Source organism: Canis lupus, chromosome 25 (assembly GCF_011100685.1).
Source record: "Canis lupus familiaris isolate Mischka breed German Shepherd chromosome 25, alternate assembly UU_Cfam_GSD_1.0, whole genome shotgun sequence".
NCBI lineage: Eukaryota > Metazoa > Chordata > Mammalia > Carnivora > Canidae > Canis > Canis lupus.
The window spans coordinates 50,599,040-50,619,938 of record NC_049246.1 but is presented as its reverse complement, the minus strand read 5'-3'; the positions used below and the strand labels follow the sequence as shown (position 1 = coordinate 50,619,938).

General features: G+C 52.2%; 1 protein-coding gene across 1 annotated transcript; it reads left to right on the top strand.

Moving 5' to 3' along the window:
- The first annotated feature begins 203 nt into the window (after window positions 1-203).
- On the top strand, window positions 204-3,613 carry COPS9 (COP9 signalosome subunit 9). Its single transcript, XM_038574396.1, has 3 exons — window positions 204-353; window positions 1,191-1,263; window positions 3,343-3,613. Exons 1-3 carry the CDS (start codon window positions 291-293, stop codon window positions 3,378-3,380), a joined length of 174 nt encoding a protein of 57 aa, XP_038430324.1. The 5' UTR covers window positions 204-290; the 3' UTR covers window positions 3,381-3,613.
- Window positions 3,614-20,899: the final 17,286 nt, after the last annotated feature.

Below are 20,899 nucleotides of genomic sequence, written 5' to 3'. Positions count from 1 at the left end.
GGCGGGCCGGAAGTGGGCCGGGGGCGCGGGCGGCGAGATGAAGCCGGCGGTGGACGAGATGTTCCCCGAGGGCGCCGGGCCCTACGTGGACCTGGACGAGGTGAGGCGGGGAGGCGGCGGCGGCCAGGCTGGGGCGGCGGCCAGGCGGGGGCCCCAGGGGCGGGAGGGGCTCCGGGCGCCGAGGGAACCATAGAGTCGGCGGTCCTCCGGCGCCTAGACCCGCCGCGGCCGGCGCGCACCGGAAGAGGCGTCGGGCGGGCCGGAAGTGGGCCGGGGGCGCGGGCGGCGAGATGAAGCCGGCGGTGGACGAGATGTTCCCCGAGGGCGCCGGGCCCTACGTGGACCTGGACGAGGTGAGGCGGGAGGCGGCGGCCAGGCGGGCGCCCGGGGACACGGGGGCGGCGCTGGGAGGCGGCCCGGGGGGCGGGCTGGGGGCTGGGGCGAGAGGGGCCGCGGCCCGGGAGCGGGTGGCCTGCGTGGCCCGGGGCAGGGCGGGAGGCCGCGGGCAGAGGCGGCGGAGGATCCCGGGATTTTTTTTTTTTTTTTTTTTTTTTTTTTTCTTAAACGTCTCGGGTTTGGGTTCCTGAGAACGACCGCGGAAAGGCCCAGGGGCAGCCGCCCGGCGACTCCGGAGCCGGGAAAGGCGGGAGCGGGCGGCCCGGGGACCCTCCCCCGTCGCCGTGTGGCCTCCGCCTGCCCGGCCGCGCTGGCCCGCGAGGCGCCGGGACCCCAGGCCCGCGGGGAGGCCCCAGGGAAGTGGGTGGAGGCTCCGCAGCAGCGGGGGCCGATCCAGGGCCCAGGCGGCGGCGCAGGGTTCGCACAGACTCGGGGCCTCTGCGGCGCCCCGTAGGGGGCTAGAACCCCGCCCAGGGTTTGCGGGGAGGTGGCAGGTCAGGGCGGCTGCAGGATGCTGTGTGAGACGCAGGGGGAGCCCGGGGATGCGATGCACACGGCGTCCAAGACCCGAGGACCCGAGGGGACCTTCAAGGTAATTCCCTGGGATGCCGCCCCTCTCGCCCACTTCCTCGGCCTGAAACGAAACTCTGGCTCCGACCGGGGCACCTCTCCATCCCTCGCCCGCCTGCCTCTGCTGCAGGGCGGCCCCGGGCCCTGTAGGGCGCTGTCCCCCCCCCCCCCCTTCCTGCTCTCCCGGAAAGCAGCCCTGACGCCGTGTCCCCTTTCCCTTCCAGGCCGGAGGTAGCACCGGGCTCCTGATGGACTTGGCAGCCAACGAGAAGGCAGTTCACGCAGACTTTTTCAATGGTGAGGACGCGGGGGTTGGGGATTCCAGGGCTGACCCGAGTGTTCGTCGGGTGTGTGAGGCAGTGGAATACCTTGCGGCACCGCAGCCTGGGCAGTCAGCCCTGCTTCCCAGGAGGAAAACAAAGTATAAAACTGCACCCAGTCTTGCGTTCCGGTGGTCGAGCTTGCGCTGTAGCCACGCTTTTGGCCTCCTGAGCCCGTGGCAGAGGCTGGTCTGTTGTCGTGACCCGAGACTCGGGTGCGGGAACCCCAGGGGGGTTTCTCGTCTGCCGTAGGAGACGGCTGGTTTTCCTTCCCTCCCTGTGTCGTGTTGCTGGGTTCTGGCCCCCGGGCTCCCTTCACGGCCACAACCCGCTCTCCCCGCCCTTGTCGCTGAAAGCAGGACTCCGTTGTACTTCAGAGCTTTGACGCTGGTTACCCAGAACCTGGATAGTCGGTAGTGAAGAACCAAGGGGGCGTGACACCTTCTCACGGCCTTCCCACGTTATAGGGGGTGTTTCTCCTGCTGCCTTCGGGTCTCCTAAGGCCCTGTTCCTGCAGGTTGTATTCTTACTAAGACACAAGATAGGTCGTCTTGGGAGAGCCCGTGGTGTTTTCCATCATCCTTCTTTCATCCAGGGTGCTGCTTTGATGTGCCCAGTCCCCGCTGGAGCCCGAGTCCACGTTCTCTTATCTGGCGTCTTTTCAGCAAGTCGTTGCCTAAAAAGAGAAGCCAGGCTGCTTGCTTAGGTGCCGTCTTCCCGGGGAGCCGGCCACTCTCCTGAGGCGACACCCAGGCTGCCACCAGCCTGGAGGACGGGACAGCCTTTCTCTAAGGTCTCCAGAGTCACCATGTGAAAGCCCCGCTCATGTGAGGTGATCTCAGGGGGCCTCTCCCCGGGCAGGGCAGGGTGGTCTCCAGCAGCACCCGACCTGCTATCACATGCAGTAATCTCCCTCAAGGTCCCACGGGTCCTCTGGATTTACAGACTTGCCTGCGTTCCAGTGTTCAGGTGCACATGGTTTCTGAAAACAGCCCTTTAATTCTGCCAGGAAGGTACCTGGGAGGGACCCGGGCCGCCCAGCGTGGGGCCCTCCTCTCTCTGGTCAGGGCTGGAAAGGGAGGGAGCACAGAACGACTTTGTGCTGCATCGGTCCACCCACCGACAGTTCACGAGGAGGGAGCACGTGGCCGTCAGGCTGTGCCAGTGCCCTGTGTTCAGGAAGCTGCTTACTAGCCGGGAGTGCCTAGGGTGGGGCTTCTGCCCCCTGGCCCCTGGGGCGTGCTCTCTTCACTCACTGTATGGTAGGCCAGGCACGAGGGGGGGGCAGCTGTGAGGGCAGTTTCTCTGGGGGCGGGGGTGTGAGCTGGGGCTGGGGGCTGGGGAGAAAGGTGCAGAGCTGTGGGACGGGGAGTCAGCCCTGCTGCGCTGGGACACCCCCCCCCACCCCCGTGTCATTGCTGAGCAGAGGCGGCTGGGACCCTCCACACCTCTTTCCAGCTGTTTGTCCTGCACCGTTTGAACATGGGACTATGAGGAGACCCTTAGTTTCCTTTCCCCGTCGTGAGAGCAAGGCCTGCCGGTGGTAGAGGGTTTAGGAAACCCATAGACAAAGAGAATCCAGCGTCCTCCAGTGCTGAGGCAGGGGACCCATCCCAGTAAGCGGAACGCCGCAAGTGTGTGGTGCTTCTTCCAGCACAAAGGGCTCAGACCGTCTCTCAGGCGGGACCGTTGGTTGGACTCCCTTAAAGACGACCATTCTTGGGTGGCTCAGTTCTAGCACCTTCCTCCCGCCTGCCCTCTGCGTTCCCGTGCTTGCGCGGCGTCCAGTGCCTGCCAGCCTTCAGTGGCCTCGCCTCCGCCTGTGTGCATTTTCTTAAGATTGTCACCTAAATAGGTTAAAGGTGCCGCTTTCTGCACTACTCTGCCCCTAGGACGGTATGACCTCTGCTGGATAAAATGGAGTCTGGAAAAGCTCGTTTATTTGGATCGTTTACTGTTTTTTCTGTATTTTGGATGATTATGTAATTCATTTTAAAGTTATTTTCTTAGTTTACCTTTGTGCCTAGTTAACGTGTAGTTTTGTTTGTTTACGTAGATTTTGAAGATCTGTTTGATGATGATGACATCCAGTGAGACGCCGTCCAGGGGCGCGTGTGCGCGTGTGCTCACGCCTGCACTGTACTGCTGTGGTGGAGCTCCGCAAAGGACAATTTCAGATGGCTCTAAAGAACTTGTGGACGTTACTAGAAATTAGGAGGTGGTTACCAAGAAAGAGAAGGATGGTTTTAAATATCTGCATGAGGCCCGCTAATCTCTAAATGTGACCAACTTTTGTCCTTCAATTAAAAGAAAAAGTGATGCCGTCATTGCAGGGTAATTTTAATTCTTGAATTTTCAAGCAAATGTTACAATCCCTGAAAGTCTCTGTGCTTACGTGTGGGTGTGTGTGTGTTGGCATGGAGAGTGAAACACTTGTCAGCCTACAAGTACACACTACGCTCTTTTCCCCGTATGCAGTATCGAGTAATTGTGAGGGCTCACCCCCTGCAAAGTGTGGGCTAGACAGCGGTGTCGGGTGTGCACGTGGCCCTCCTCACAGCACGCTGGTCAGACCTTACTCTGGGCAGATGCGCCTGGCACGGTCCCCCCCGCTCCCCCAAGCTGGGCCTCGGGTCACCTGCCCTAGCACTAGAGCAGCTGCTGTTGCGAGACCCGAGGCTTGAAGACTCAAGACAGCTAGATAATGACCCTGACGGAGGTGCCTTCCTTGTGAGAAATGTGTATGTTGGGCCATTTCAAAGAGGATGTAACACCTAAGGGAGAAAAAGGTATTTTTGACTTTCTTTTTGGCCCAGCTCAGCTATAGATAATGGCTGTAAAAACTAAGATTTCTATTTCATGTCGATGTCAAAGTGAAGAGTGTTTTCTTCGGCCAGGAAGCGCCCATGCCACAGGACTACAGCGCTCCGCATATCTTAGAGATGAGCAGGGCCACTGAGTAGATGCTCAGCACATGCTGACCTCCCCCGGGACAACGCGCTGGACAGCATCACCTGGTAGCCCGAAGAGAGATGAAGGTCTAACCTGGAGGAGCCCTCACCTCTGCTGCGTCCCCGTGAGTGCTGTGCGGGCTTCCAGTCTGTCACTTAGACGGTGCTCCTGCCCTGCCCTGGGAGAACTAGTCTGGCAAGCTGCCCTGGGCCCACACGAGAGCGGGTTACGGCCCAGTGTCCCTGCCAGACAGGACAGGACAGGTGTGGTCTGCTGTGTCGGAAGCCCCTTCCTCTGAGGCTCGGGGCCCCAAAGCACAGGCTGCCTCACAGGCGAGCTGCGCACTCTCTGCCTTCTGAGAGCGGCTTTCTTGGTGCTTAGCTTAATTCACGAGCGGTTTCTACTGTTTGCTAAGTGGGTTTCTCAGAACAGGCCCACAAGTGTCTGGGGAGCAGGTAGGTGTGGGGGTGAATTCTTTGGGGTTACCCTACAGTCCTCATCCGTTGAGGTTTTCAACAGCCCTGTGTGGTTTGTGCCGTTTTGCGTCGGGGCTGGCTGGGGCTCAGACCCGCAGCGACCCTGCAGTGACCCCTGTGTTGAGTGTCACCAAGGAGCTGTGGGCCCCGCCCAACCCCCCTCACCTGTCGGGCCTCCTTCTTTGTCGGGCCTCCTTCTTTGTCGGCAGACGAGGCCCTTGGTCCCTGACATGGCTCCTGGTTCTTGGGCCTCTGCTTGTCAGCAGGAGGGGGTGGCCCGAGGTGGAGGAAGGGGAACCAGAGCACGGGAACTCCATGGCTGCAGTGGGGAGCTCTGTGTGAGCCTTAGAATCCCGGGCGAGTCTGGTCCCGGCAGCTGTGTGAGTGCTAATCCCCGTGTGTGTGACACACGCGGTTAGACCCGTTAGGCATTTGTGCCCTGGACCACCTTTTGCCTTCACAGAAGCTGCAGCTTCCTGGTGCCATGAGGCTCAGAGACAAAATTTGCACCTTCTCCCCCTTTGTCTCGCTGCACCTCGGCCATCCCCATGGGGAAGCGGCGAGTACGGTAGGAGACAGCAGCATCCGCTTGTCCTGTGCGTGTGCGGACTCTTGCCGTTGTCAGTCATGTGTCTTCATTGACAGTGGCAAAAACACACTTCCTCTAATTTTTTCTACCTCCTTGCCTTGATCATGGGGCCTCGTGTGCCCATCTCTGGCACATTTAGAAATGCTGTGGGACCCCTGGGGGGCTCAGCGGTGGAGCGCCTGCCTTCAGCTCAGGTCATGATCCCGGGATTGAGTCCCACATCGGGCTGCCCGCTGGGAGCCTGCTTCTCCCTCTGCCTGTGTCTCTGCCTCTCTCTCTGTCTCTCATGAATAAATAAATAAATCTTAAAAAAAAGAAATGCCGTGGAGTTATGCTACACTTGACGTCAGGCCCAGCTGCCAGCCAAGGGGTGGAACGTGAGAAGGTGAGGCACAGCTGGGCCGGAACCCCTGGGGCTGCTTGGAGACCCAGCTGAGGGTAAGGAGACTCCTCAGTGAGGACGGGAGGCAGCTTACGCACCAGAGCCTGTGAGTGGAAGCGGGGATTTGTGGGCAGGCTGGAAGGACAGGTGAACAGAGGACAGCTGGCCCCAGGCTCTGGGACCCTCGAGGGGGCCGTCCCCCCACTTCCCCTGCCACGGGCTTCTCGGGCCAGGTGGGGCCAGGGTCCTGACAGTGCTGGCTGTAGCTGGCCCCGTGTGCCCCCCGACCTGCCAGCCGTGGCCAGGCTGCCGCTGGGACAGTGGGTGGCAGTGCCCACTCAGACCCTGGAGCTGGGGAAGCACCTTTGTACAGAGCGGAAGGTGTCTGCTCCATGGCCGTGATGGGTTCTTTGGGGAATATTCTGTTAACTGTCGGGGGATCCTCGGGATCTGAAGTTACCGGTTCTTGGATGTGAGGATGCTAACGAGAGGGAGCCCTTTCAAGACCTCGTGACCAACTACACGTGTGGGGCTCAGGAAGCGACCCGAGAGGAAGACTGTCCCGAGTTTCACACTGGCAGGACTTCAGTCGGGGCCTCTGAAGGGACCGTCCCCTCTCCTGGCCCTCGTGTCCTCCTGAGTGGGGGCAGCGTTCACCTCACGCCAGCTCCGGCCCGGCCCTCCGTTGGAGCAGAGACGTGCCTGTGGCCTCTCAGGACTCCGGATACCACCCGAGACAGGGCGGGGGGCCGGCCTCTGAGTTCTGGCACAAACACCAGACAGCTGGACTGAGCACGCTTCCAAAACAAGTCACGTTTTTTAAAAAGCAGCGTTAGTGATTTTAGAAATCTTACCGCTGTGAATTCTGCCTGGAGCCAGGAGAAAGTGCTGAGGAGAGGCGCCCAGATAATAGGGCCCTTTGTTTCTCCAGAGGCTGAAGATGGACCCTGAGGGGCCGCAGAAGCAAAGCCTCGGCCAAGGGCAAGGGTGACTGCCCCACTCCCGCCCCCAAGGAGGTGGATGCAGCATCTCTGCACCCACCTCCTGCACCCAGCTCAGGTCAGTGCGGGGGTGTCAGCCCCACGGTGAGATCTGCGGGTGCCGCGTGTCGTGTGGATGATGCTTAACCCCGACGAGCCAGAAAGTGAGCTGCTCAGAAGTATGGCTCACTGGTGTAACTCAGGGGAGCGCATGTGGTGCCCTGGAAATGGCAAGTGCCCTCCAGGCGAAGAGCATCACCCCTTGGGGAGGGGCGGTGGCAGGGAGGGAGAGTCCCCTGGCCCGTGAGTGGCCGCGCACCGGAGGGGCAGCTTGTAGCCAAGCAGTGGCTGCCACGCAGTCGTGCTCAGGAAGCGCCTGGATAATAAGTGGCACTTGTGTGTGGTGCTGCGGCAGCGTGCGTCCCCACCACAGTGCACAAGGGCTCCTTTTCTCCACGGCCTCGCCAGCACCTGTTTCTTGTGTTTCTGACTTTAGCCATTCTGACAGGCGTGGGGTGATTCCTCATCGGCATCGTGATTTGCCTTCCCTTGCTGATGAGCGATGTGGAGCATCTCTCTGTTGGCCGTCTGGGCATCTTTAGAGAAACGTCTCCTCAGGTCCTCAGCGTGTTCTTGAATCACGTTATTTGGGGTGTTGTGGTTGTTGTTGAGTTGTAGAAGTTCTTTACGTGTTCTGGACACGCACCCTTCACTGAATACGTCATTTGCGGATACCCTCTCCCATTCGGTAGGCCGCCCTTTACACGTTGCTGACAGTGGTCTCCACCGTGTGAAAGCTTTTTATTTTGGTGAAGTCCCAGTAGTTTATGTTTGCTTTTATTTTTCTTGCTTCAGGAGACACATCTAGGAAAAGTCGCCATGTCTGATGTTGGAGAAATCACCACCGCCGGTGCTCTTTTCTAGGAGTTTAGAAAAGGGTTTCTTGCCTCACATTTAGGTCTGAACTTATTTTTGTGTGCGGCGTAGCAGAGTGGCCCAGTGTCCCTGTTCTGCACGCGGCTGTCCAGTGCTCCAGCACCATTTGTGGAAGAGCCTGTCTTGTCCCCCCCGTGTACCCGCCCCTGCCCTGTCCAGGGTTGGGTGACCATATAAGCAGGGGCTTATTTCTGGCCTCGCTTTGCTCCCATGGACGCAGGTGTCTGTTCCGGTGCCGGTACTGCGCTGCTTTGATTACGGTGGCTTTGTGGGATTGTTGAAATTTGGGGTTGCGATGTCTCCAGCTTGGTTCTTCTTTCTCAAGAAAGAGCACCTTTGGCTGTTGGGAGTCTTTAGTGGTTCCACACAGACGTTAGTGATATTTGTTTTAGTTCTGTGAGAAGTGATCCAGCCAAGTGCACCACGCACCACTGGGTACTCACCCAAAGAAAAGGAAGAACACTAATTGGAAAAGATGCACGCAGCTCGTGTTTGTTGCAGCATGATTTGCAGTAGCCGAGACCTGGAAGGAAGGGCTGCGTGTGTGTAACGGATTATCACTCAGCCGTAACAAAGGCCGAGGTCTTGCAGCTCCGTGGATGGACCTAGAGGGTGTTATGTAAGTGTAGTAAGTCAGAGAAAGATGAATGCCGTGATTTCATGCGTATGTGGAATCTAGAACACAAAACAAATGAATAAACAAAAAGACACAGACCTGTAAACAGAGGACACACTGGTGGCTGCTGGGGCGGAGCGGTGAGCAGAATGGGGAAGGGGAGCGGGAGGCGCAGGCTTTCTGACCGCGGGGATGAACGGCACAGTCGGTGGCACTGGGGAGCGTGTGGTGCCGTGGTAGTGACGTGGTAGTGACGCTGGTGAGCACAGCGTTAACACTCTGGGCACTCTTGTGCTGTCGTGCATCAACTGCACTCAAGAATACGTGAATCTAAATAAACACAAGTGTATTGGATACGCAAGGGACTTTGAAAATAATCAAGTCCTGGGTCCTGCTGGAGGACAGCAGCCCGGGGAGGTTGTGCATGGGGCCCAGCGCCTGCTCCGCTCACCTCGGGGGCTCCCGGCGCCCCCAGCCAGGCTGGCAGGGCGGGGAGAGTGGGGCCTCCGGAAGTGCCAGGCACGGGGCGTGGGGAAAGGCTGGGACATGGATTTCCATTCGTCTTCCAGTCACAGCTGGCGAGAGAGAGGCTGCCCCGAGAGACCCCTCACCAGGTCCCTAGAGGTGGCACGGGCCAGACCTTGCCGGGACCCAACAGGCCCTGCCAGGTGAAGTGCTGCCCCCGCCTCCCGAAACGTGCAGGCTGTGCTGACCCTGCCTGGAGACAGCCCAATGCTTCGAGGGGCCTGGGCGAGGCTCTAGGCCGTCCCTCCTGGAGCCGGGGGCGGGGGGCGGGAGGGGGGGGCCTGCCTGCACTTTGCAGAGAGCTCCCTGTTCCTGCTTGGGGCCAGCTCTCCTGCTGCCCACCCCCACCCAGTTCATTAGATCATTTGGGGGAGGGAATTGGGGTGCAGATGCTGCACAGAGAGAAGGCGGATCCTGCTGCCAGTAGAGCCCCAGGACCGAGCTGCAAGGTCCTGTGGACTCCGGTGTCGGTGGGCCCAGCCCAGCCCCATGTGGGATGCACAATGGAGGAAGCCGGGCCTCAGGCAGGAGGGACAAGTGACCTGCGGTCCTGCAGGCCCAACACTCCAGGAGGTGGGGTCCTCACAGCCCCAGGTGACCTCCTAGACTTGGGGTCCCGGGGCACATCGGGATGAGAGATTGTGCAAACACATCCCAGTCCGAGGCTGCCTGCCACACGGCCCAGGGGCACAGGGGACCTGAAGGCGCGCCCCTCCTGGTGGGGAGACAAAGGCAGAGGGGCAGGCGGGGTGCACAAGGTGGCGGTGACCAGGCTCCCTGGAGCTGCTCCCCCCCGACTTGCCCCCCCTGTGCCTGCCTGAGCTGTGAAGTGGGGCTGCTGAGAGTGAGCAGGGCCCGAGTTACGCCCAGATTGCCCCCTGCACGTGGCACTGCGAGCTGTGAGCACGCCCGTGGGCCCCGGGAACCTTGGGTCCTCTGTCCTCCGCCTCCCCCTGCCCCTGAGTTCCTGTCCCTGTGGAGTCACCATCTGCTCACGGCACAAGGGGATTTGCCCCCCCGTGGCGCAGGTCTCCGGAGGCGCCTGGCCCCAGCCCCAGCCCCGGGCTCGGGCGGCCTTCTCTCTCCCCAGAGGTGCGGACAGGCCGGGAGACAAACGGCGAATGTGGAAGGACCCACGGGAAGCACACACCACAGACGCAGGGCCGCGGGGCCAGTGTGGACCGGGGTCGGGCGCCTGTGCAGAAGGGCAGCGGAGCCGCGCAAAGGAAAGGATGGGCCCGGGGACCGGGAAGACCGTGCGCAGAACCACGGCCCGTGCGAGGCTGCAGCTGCCGGTAGATGTCCGGTGAGGCAACACCTCACTCTCCTCACTAGAGGGGCAGACGTTTAAAAGACTTCATTATGTTGACTTGAAGATAGTGTAGTTGGGGTACACGATCGGTGTCGGGTGTACCACGCGGGTCACACGGTCTGTGCGTGACTCCGTGCTCGCCATCTGAGCGTGGTCCCTCCTCCCCGCGCAGCGCCACGGCAATCTCACTGGCCACCCTCCCCACGCGGCCCTTCCCGGCCCTGCGCCCCACTGCTTCACAGCCGGGGCTTTATCCGTCTCCGTCCCCTTCCCTACTCTGCCCACCCCCGCCCTGGCAACCACCAGTTTGAACAGGTCTGTGTTCACAGGGCTGATTCTGTTTTCAGTTTGTTTATTCATCTATTTTTGTGGATTCACATAAATAAGTGGAATCATATGGTGTTTGTCTTTCTCTGACTTGTTTTCACTTAGCGTTAACACCCTCCAGCTTCGGGACGCCCGGGTGGCTCCGTGGGTGAGCGTCTTCGCCCAGGGCGTGACCCCGGGGTCCTGGGATCGAGTCCCGCATCAGGATCCCTGCAGGGAGCCTGCTTCTGCCTCTGCCTGTGTCTCTGTGTCTCCTGTATAAGTAAATACAATCTTTAAAAAAACAAAACAAAAAAAAACAACCGACACCTAGCTTCATCCAGGTCATCGCAAATAGCAAGACCTCCTCCTTTTGTATGGCTGACGGGTATTCCACTGTGTGTGTGCAAGGTGAGGTGCAGGGGTTGGGGCGGTTACTTGATACACTTACACCTATTCATCTAATACATAGAATTGACCTTTTGCTGTGCGTGTACAGATGTGTGTTCCGGGGGAGGGCACGCACGCGGTGTGTGCCCACCTGTACCTGTACGGCCGCCCCCCCTCAGCCCATGGCTGTGACCATACACAGGGTACATGCTCACATATGTGGGGGGGTGTGTCCCAGAAGGTGGAACTCACAGCCCCGCGGGGAAGGACACACCTGAAGAGCCTGAGCAAGTAGCGTGAGGGCAGGTGCTGGGGCAGGTGTAGGCTGCACTCTGGAGGAAGCCCCGGGTGGTGAGGAGGAGAGGGAGAGAAGAGTGGCCGGGTGTGTGCAGGATCCGGGCCAGGTGGCCGGTGGGGTGGCCACGGGGAGATTCGTGTGGGGCTCGGGGTGATTGGTTTTAGCCGCAGTCTCTGGACCGTGTTACTGGTTTTGTTCTGTTTGGTCCATCTCTGTACTCTTCCAACTTGAACTTTCATTTTGCTGAGACCTAATTTATCCTGTCACTAGGGGGGCAGGCTTCAGCCCCCAGCCGTGCCCAGCACGGTTAAGTAAATGTTGAAAGAACCTGTTGGAACTTTTGCTGAGACAGGAAAACCACCAGGCCTGCCGTGAAAATAACATTTGGAGCAGTTGGCTGTGTTTTTTCTTAGCCTCTTGCTGAGGATCTGAACAGTCCCACAAGGTGGCATTCATTGAAAGCCAACTCTGAGCACCACGTTTCCATTATTCCATCGTGAAGCCCCAGGATGTCCCAGAGGGCAGGTGGTGTGCCACTGGCACGAATAAACTGAGGCTCACCACGGCGACGTGTCTCGCCCGGGCAGGCCCTCTGAGGACAGGAGGAGCAGGACGGTGCCTGGAGAGGTACAGCAGGGCCACCCTGCTTAGGACACGGGTGCGGGTCTCACCCTCTGAGATGTGTGACCTGGGGCCCGGCCCTCTGCTCCCGTAGGGTTAGAGAGACACCTAGCTCAAGACGAAATGAACACTTTCTGCTTGACAAAAGATGCCATTGGGGGACCATCAAGCTGCAGACGGAGGAATATCGTAGCTGACAAGGGGCCCACCTCCAAAATACACAAAGGGCTTCTGCAAATCAACAATAAAAGCAGGAACAACCTAATGGAACTGGGAACAGGGCGTTTATAAAAGGAGGTAGGCAAGTGACCAGGGCCCCCTGAGAGGATGCCGGGCATCATGGATCAGGGCAATGGCGCCGGGATGTGATCTCGCATTTGCTTGAATGGCCACAGTCTGAAACAACAAGGACGGATGTCGGGGCTGGGGGGCCCTCGGGGGGCCGTGTCCGGCCTGCCATGCGGGGCGGTGGCTGGGCAGCCGCCTTACTAGGCTAAGCCTCCACCCTCCTGCAGGCCCTCTGCCTGCGAGCTGCACTTTCAGGCATTTGCCTAAGAGGGAGGAGTCCGCCAGCACCAAGCTGGGCCCAGACTGGCCCCTGCCCCCGTGCGCCCAGCCGTGGAGCCCGGAGAGCGCGTGGGGGACACCGCAGCCTGGGGCTAGAGAAAGCAGCCAGGCCCGGAGGAAAGCAGGAGCAGGTGCGGGCGGAGCTCATCCAGGGGACACGGGTTAGAGCCTGGAGGGGTGGGGGTGGCCCTGACGGGCAGTGCAGGCTGAAGCGGCCGCTGGGTCGGAAGTTTCCGTCTCGTGTGCAGCTGGTGGTTTTGTGGTTGTATTTAATCGTCAGGACCCATCAGACTGAGCGCTTAGGTGTGTGCATTTGATGATCTGTCGGCTGCTCGATGATTTTTTTTTCAAGGGCAGCACGTTATTGTTATTAGTGTGCTGGGGCGGCTTCAACAGCAGAGACTTTCCTCCGAGTCTGGAGGCAGGAGGTCCCAGATCACGGTGTTGCCAGGGCTGGTTTCTGCTGAGACGGCTCTCCGCGGCCTGCAGACGGCTGTCTCCTCCTGTCCTCCCTGGCCTCGTCCCCGTCAGCGTCGGGTGTCTCCTCCTCCTCCTGGAGGGACACCAGGCCTATGGAGCCGGGGACCCACTCTTCGGCCTCATTTAGCTTCAGCTGTGTCCTCAAAAGCCCTGTCACCAGATCCAGTCACGTGGGGTGTTGGGCTTCAATCTGTGAACTTCGCGGGGGTGGGGAGGGACACAACTCAGTTCATAACAAAGAGTTTTTTTTTTTATTATTATTGGTGTTCAGTTTGCCAACATATAGCATAACACCCAGTGCTCATCCCATCAAGTGCTCCCCTCCGTGCCCATCACCCAGTCACCCCACCTCCCGCCCACCTCCTTTCTACCACCCCTAGTTCGTTTCCCAGAGTTAGGAGTCACAAAGAGAGTTTTTGAAAGAGAAAAAGAATACCTGCTCGCAGAGTGGTCGTGAGGATTACACCAAGGAAGACAGCCCTGAACACAGCCCCCGCCACGCACCCCGCCTGAGCAAGAGGGCGCCGTCATGGTCAGCAGCTCTGGAAGGCCGGGCTGTTTGGCCTCCATCCTTAGGGGCTGTTCACCCGGATCGCGTGCGGGTCCTAGCTCGTCCTGGCACGAAACCGCCGTGGAAGGAAGGAGCACTTTGTCAACTAAGGAATTCGCGCCGCCTGCTGACCGAGGACACCGCCCTGGTTGCTGATCAGAGGCAAGATGGTCTTCCCAGCGTGCCTGGGTCTGGCCGCTTTCGCCTCTCACCCTTGGGAGCAAAATGCAGGGAACTCGTTGAATCCTCGAACTGTGTTCTATGGAGAGGTGTGGACATTTAAGGTAAAAGAAAAGAAAACGGCTCCGGATGTCTGTATTCAGAACCGAAATAAGAAATGAAGCTGCCCCTGCTCCTCGAATCACCAGGCAGAAAACAAGAATTTTCAAGTGCTTATTCGTTCAGAGTAACTTTGCTGCCGTTCCGTTCACCCGCAGTTCAAGGCACCCATTTTAAGGGTACGGGTGACGATGTGGCAAATGTGTGTATCCACGTAACTTGTGTCACATTCAAGATCCAGGACATTTCCATCATCCCCAAACCCCAGACATCCCCTCCTACTCCTCCGTAGTCAGAACCCTCCACCTGCAATGTCTAACCCACTTTCTGTAACCACAGCAGCGTTGTGCCGCTCTAGCGTCTCATACACACACGTCATACCCCTTCGCATCTGGGGTATTTTCCCGAGATGATGTTTTTGAGATTCGTCCACCCTGATCCGTGTACCAGCAGCTCATTCTTTATTGCTGAATATGTGCCGTCGTACGGGCGCCGTCTTCTATGTTTTTTTTTTTCTAGAAGTTATGTTTTGTACCTGTGATCCATTTCAAATTAATATATATGCACAGCAAGGGCAAGATTTGAGGATCATTTTATATTTTCACATGGATGTCTAGTTTGTCCAGCAATTGATTTCCATATTGATAATAGCATCAGATGATCAGACTGTCTTTATTACTATAGCAATGGGGTGAGTCTTGAAGTCAGGTAGTATCAATCCTCCAACTTTGTTTTGCTCCTTTGATGTTTTGTCGTCTCCTCCCAGTCTTTTACTTCTCCACAGAAAATTTAGAATCAGTTTCTTAATATCCACAAGATAACTGCCTGTGACTTTGATTGGGATTGCATTGAATCTATAGATTGAGTTGGAAAAAACTTCACATCTTGACAATAGTGAGCCTTGCTATCCATGAACATGAGATATCCCTCCATTTATCTGGCTCTCCTTTGTTTCCTTTCATCACACATTTGTAGTTTTTCTCATACAGATTTTGTACCTACTTTGTCAAATGTACACCCGAGCATTTCATTTCCAGGGAGTGATAATGTGAGCAGTGATACTATAAATAGTGTTGTGTTTACAATGTCAATTTCTGCTCATTTATTGCTGGTATATAAAGCTAAAAATTAGCCTTATATCCTGCAAGCTTGCTGTAATTGCTTATTAGTGCCAAGAGGTTTTGTTGTTGTTGCTGTTGATTCTTTTGGATTTTGTACAGGTGATTGTGTCATCTGTGAACAAAGTTTTATTTCTTCCTTCTCAATCAGGAGGTCTTATGTTTCCTTTTTTTCCTCTCTGTTTTATGGAATTTGCTTGGACTTCCAGCATGATCTTGAAACGGCGTGGTGAGAGGGGATATCCTTTTCTTGCTCCTGATCCAAGTGGAAAAGCGTCACATCGCACACCATTAAGTATGATGTCAGCTCTAGGTTTCTTGTAGACATTCTCTATCAAGTTGAGGAAGTTGCTTTCATTCCTAATTTACTGATAGTTTTTTTTAAAAATCATAAATGGATGTTGGATCATGACAAATGCTTTTTCTACATCTATTGATATGATCACATGATTTTTTTTTCTTTAGCCTGTTAATTTGATGGATTATATTATTTGACTTAAAATGTTTAATTAGCTTTGCATACCTGGGATAAATCTCACTTGGTTGTGGTGTGTGATTATTTTTATATTGTTTCTTTTTCAGATGTAGAGTTCGGTAATTCATCAGTTGCATATAACAGCCAGTGGTCATCCCATCAAGTGCCCTCCTCAAGGCCCATCACCCCGTTACCCCATCCCCCCCCACCTCCCCTGCAGCAACCCTCAGTTTATTTCCTATAGTTAAGTGTCTCTCATGGTTTGTCTCCCTCTCTGATGACTTCCCATTCAGTGTTCTCTCCCTTCCCCTATGATCCTTTGTGCTGTTTCTTATGTTCCATGTATGAGTGAAATCATATGATAATTGTCTTTCTCTGATTGCCTTATTTCACTCAGCATAATACCTTCTAGTTCCTTCCATGTCGATATAAATGGTGGATATTCATCCTTTCTGATGGCTGAGTAATATTCCATTGTATATATAGACCACATCTTCTTTATCCGTTCATCTGCCCGTGGACACTTGGTCTCTTTCCATAGTTTGGCTCTTGTGGACATTGCTGCTATAAACACTGGGGGGCAGGTGTCCCAGTGTTTCACTTCATCTGTATCTTTGGGGTACATACCCAGTAGTGCAACTGGGTCATAGGGTAGCTCTATTTTTAACTTTCTGAGGAACCTCCACACTGTTCTCCAGAGTGGCCGCACCAGCTTGCATTCCCACCAACAGTGCAAGAGGGTTGGTTCCCTTTTCTCTGCATCCTCGCCAACATTTGTCGTTCCTGACTTGTTAATTGTAGCCATTCTGGCTGGTGTGAGGTGGTATCTTACTGTGGTTTTGATTTATATTTCCCTGATGCCCAGTGATGTTGAGCATTTTTTCATGTGTCTGCTGGCAATTTGTATGTCTTCTTTGGAGAAATGTCTGTTCATGTCTTCTGTCCATTTCTTGACTGAATTATTTGTTTTTTGAGTGTTGAGTTTGGTAAATTCTTTATAAATCTTGGATCAATATGCTAATATTTTGTTGGGGATTTTTGTATCTTTGTTCATGAGAGGTATTGGTCTGTACTTTTCTTGTGATGTCTCTACCTGGTTTTGGTATTAGGGTAATTCTGGCCTCATATAATGACTTGGAAAGCATTCCTCTGAGAGAGATTGTAGAGGATTTGTACAATCTATTCTTTAAATGTTTGGTAGAATTCATCAGTGTCTGAGTTTAGTGCTTTCTGTTTTGGAAGGTTATTAACTACTGGTTTCAATTTCTTTAAAAGATATAGGCATATCCAGATTGCCAGTTTCTTCTTGTGTGAATTTTGGCAAATTGTGTTTTTAAAGAAATTGGTCCATTTAATTTACCAAGTTTTTGGACATTGAGTTGTTTTAGTAATCTTTTATGATCCATTTAATGTCCATAGGTCTGTAGTGATGTCCTCTTTGTCATTTCTGATATTAATAATTTTTGTCCTCTCTGTTTTCCTTAGTCTGGCTAGAGGCTCATCAGTTTTGTCGATTTTTTTTAAGTGACAATGTTTGATTTCATTGTTTTCCTCTATCGTTTTTCTGTTTTTAATTAGTTTCTGCTCTAATTATTTTTCCTTTTACTTATTTGGATATAATTAGTGCTTCTTTTTCTATTTTTTAAAGATAGAACCTTAGATGATTGACTGTAGATCTTTCTTGTACTCTTATATATGCATTCAGTGCTGTAAATTTCCCCCTGAGCACTACTTTATATGCACCCCACAAATTCTGATGAGTTATGTTTTCATTTTCACTTACTTCAAAATATATTTAAATTTATTTTGATATTTCTTTAACCCTTGTGTTATTTAGAAGTATGTTTAATATCCATGTATTTTGGGATTTTGTAGCTATCTTTCTGTTACTGAGTTCTAGTTTTTTTCTACTGGGGGCTGAGAGTAGACATTGCATGTTTTCTATTTTTTAAATTTGTTTAAGATGTGTTTTATACCCAGAATGTAGTCTACCTTGATGAATGTTCCAAGGAAGTTTGAGAACAATATGCCTTCTCAAATGTTGTTGGATAAAATGATCTGTAGATGTCTGTTACGTCCAACTGACTGATAGAATTGTTGAACTCAACCATGTCCTTACTACTTTTCTGCCAGTTGGATATAACCATTGGTGTTAAAGTCTTTGACTATAATAATAATGGATTTATCTGTTTTTCCTAGCAGTTCTACCAATTTTTGTGCTGTGCAATTTAATGCTGTCTTGTTTGTCCCATATACATTAAAGATTGTTTTATCTTCTTAGAGAACTGACCCCTTTATCATTATGTAGTATCTCTCTCTATTCCTGATAATTTTCCTTGCTGTGAAGTCAGCTCTGTCTGAAATTAATATAGCTGCTCCTGCTCTCTTTTGACTAGCTTGGATTCTCTTTCTCCATTCATTTCATTTTAATCAATATTTTAAGTGGGGTTTTTATAAACTACATGTAATTGGGTTTTGTTTTTTGATACATCCTGACAATCTATATAATTTAATTGGTGCATTTAGACCATTGACATTCAAAGTGATTATTGATATGGTTGGACTAATATCTACCATATTTGTTACTGTTTTCTACTCTTCCCCTTGTTCTTTATCCCTGTTTTTGTTTTATACTCTTTTTCTGCCTTTTGTGGTTTAATGGAGCATTGATTTGATTTTATTTTATCTTTTCTTGCCATAATAATTATGTGTGTGTGTGTATATATATATTTGTATATTTTTATTGGAGTTCAATTTGCCAACATACAGCATATCATCCAGTGCTCATCCCGTCAAGTACCCCCCTCAGTGGCCGTCACCCAGTCACCCCAACCCCCTGCCCATCTCCCCTACCATTACCCCTTGTTCATTTCCCAGAGTTAGGAGTCTCTCATGTTCTGTCTCCCTCTCTGATTTTTCCCATTTTATCTCCTTTCCCCTATAATCCCTTTCACTACCTTTTATATTCCCCGTATGAATGAAACCATGTGATGATTATTCTTCTCCAATTGACTCACTTCACTCAGCATAATACCCTCCAGTTCCATCCACGTCTAAGTACAGGGTAGGTATTTGTCATTTCTAATGGCTGAGGAATATTCCATTGTATATATAGACCACATCTTCTTTATCCATTCATCTTTCAATGGACACCAAGGCTCTTTCCACAGTGTGGCTATTGTGGACATTGCTGCTGTGAACATTGGGATGCAGGTGCCCCTTTGAATCACTGTATTTGTATCCTTTGTATGCAATTGTTGGATCATAGAGTAGCTCTGATTTTAAGTTTTTGTGGAATTTCCATATTGTTTTCCAGAGTGGATGCACCAGTGTGCATTCCCACCAGCAGTGTTAGGAGAGCTCTCTACATCCTCACTAATACCTGTTGTTCTGAGTTGCTCATTTTAGCCATTCTGGCCAGTGTGGTGTGGTATCTCATTGTGGTTTTGATGTGTATTTTCCTGATGCTGATGTCTGAGAAAGTCTGTATTTCTGCTTCACTTTTGAAAGATGATTTCACAGGGTACAGAATTCTAGGTTGATTTTTTTTCCCTCTCAACATTTTAAGTATTGATGCTACTCTCCTCTTGCTTGCATGTTTTTTGAGAAGTTGGTTGTAATTCTTACCTTTGCTCCTCTATAGATAAGGTAATCTCTTTTCTCTCTGGCTCCTTTCAGGATTTTTTCCTTATTTTTGGTTCTGAATATGATATGTCTAGGTATAGTTTTTTGTTGTTTTGTTTTTTCTTTTCTTTTTTTTTCTTTTTTTTTTTTTTTGGTATTTAATATACCTGTCATTCTCTGAACTCCCTGGATCTGTGGTAGGTGTTTCATAGAAACTGAATGTGTCTCCCGCCCCCCAACAACCAAATTAATCTATTAAGTCCCTAATCCCTACTGTGATGATATTCAGAGATTATACATCAGGAGGTAATTAGATCTTGAAGGTTGGGCCCTCATAATGAGACAGGTGCCCTTATAAGAAGGGACCCCAGAGAGCTTGCTTCCTCTCTATCAGCCACGTGGACACAGTTAGGAGGTGACCATCTACAAACCAGAAAGAACGTCCTCACCAGACCCTGGATCTTGGATTTTCCAGCCTCCAGAACTGTGAACAAAACCCACAAATGTTTGTTGTTTAGCCCCCCTTGTCTGATCTTAATGTAGGGAAAATTACCAGTCAGTGTTGCTCCTTCCCCACTTTTCCTTCGGGTGTTCCATTACATGTATATTACACCTTCTCTACACTGTGTCTCACAGTTCTTGGATATTATGGGGGCTTTTCCCTTAGTTTTTCTTCCTATGCTTTTCAGTTTTGGAAGTTTCTGTTGTCATGTTTTCTAGCTCATCGGAGCATAACTTGGTTGTGTCCCCCACTAATAAGTCCATTCGAGACATCCTCCATTTCTATCAGTGTTTTTTATGTCTTACATTTCCTTTGGATTCTTCCTTAGAATTTATACCTCTCCATTTACATTTTCTCGTCTATTTTTTGAAACTGTCTACTTTATCCACTAGACCCCCATAGTGTATTACTCAGAAGTGTTTTAGATTCCTGGTCTTACAATTCCAGCATCTCTGTCATACCTGGACCTGGTTCTGATGCTTCCTTTCTTTTTTTAAACTTTGGTTTTATGGTTTTAGTATGCCTTGTAATTTTTTCCTCAGACATGAGGTACTGGGTAAAAGTTGCTGCTGGAAACAGGCCTTTGGTGAGATGGTGATGAGATGTAAGGGGAAGGGAAGCACTCTGTAGTCCTGTGATTTCATCTCCATCTTGTAATGAGCCTAAGTCTCTGGACTGTGACCTCACAACTGCTTCTCAATTGTCATTTGTTTTCACACACGCCTGGCACAATGTGGTTAGAATGGACTGCAGTTGGATGTTTCCCTTCCCCCCAGGTCACTATTTCCACTAGATAATTTCCACTAGATTGGACCATGGTTAAATGATAATTTCCACTAGATTGGACCATGGTTAAATAGTGAAGTAGCCCTTTCCTGAAGGCACACCTTAGAAAGACAGAAAATTCTGGCATATTTCAGAATGGCCGCTTGCCTCCTCCCTCTTCCAGAAGCATGAAGGGATTTTTCTCGAGTATTTATGTGAGACCTGGTAGGACTCCAGGAGGTAAACTCCCCAGAGTGTGGGGCCCCTGATGGGTGCATCCCCCTTGAGTTTTTATCTCTCAGCCTTATTCACACCAAGCCTCCAGTAGTTCATCAGCTGTGGTTCAGGTTTTCCAAGATGGTGCTGGTCCCATAGACTTTTCAGCTCTGAGTTTCTGCTCCAGTATGTTGTGATTCTCTGTAATCCCTGTCTTTGGAAGCAGTGGTTTACCCTCTGACCTCACTTCTCTTGTGGATCTAAGAAGAGTTGTTGATTTCTCAGTTTGTTCAGCCTTTTACTTCTTGGTAGGATTGAGTGGGGAATTATGAGCCCCTCTCATGCTGGAGAAACCACAAGTCTCCATGCCTATTTTTATTCCTGTCATCCCTTCCTTGTCCTTCTCAGGCAACCACTGACCTCTTTTCTATATAGATAATGTTGTATTTGATAGAGTTTTATACACGTTGAATCATGCGGTACATACTCATTTCTTTGGCCTTTTAAATTGAGCATACTGATTCTGAGATCCATCCCTGCTGTTGGGTGTATCAATAGTTTGTTAATTTTTTTTTTTTAATTCATATTCTTTTTTTTATTTTTTTTTTCAATTTTCATTTATTTATGATAGAGAGAGAGAGAGAGAGAGAGAGA

Coding starts and splice junctions, on each gene's coding strand:
- COPS9 (XM_038574396.1), top strand. CDS start 291: ATGAAGCCGGCGGTGGACGAGATGTTCCCCGAGGGCGCCGGGCCCTAC. Junction 354..1,190: donor CCTACGTGGACCTGGACGAG/GTGAGGCGGGAG, acceptor TTTCCCTTCCAG/GCCGGAGGTAGCACCGGGCT. Junction 1,264..3,342: donor TCACGCAGACTTTTTCAATG/GTGAGGACGCGG, acceptor TTGTTTACGTAG/ATTTTGAAGATCTGTTTGAT.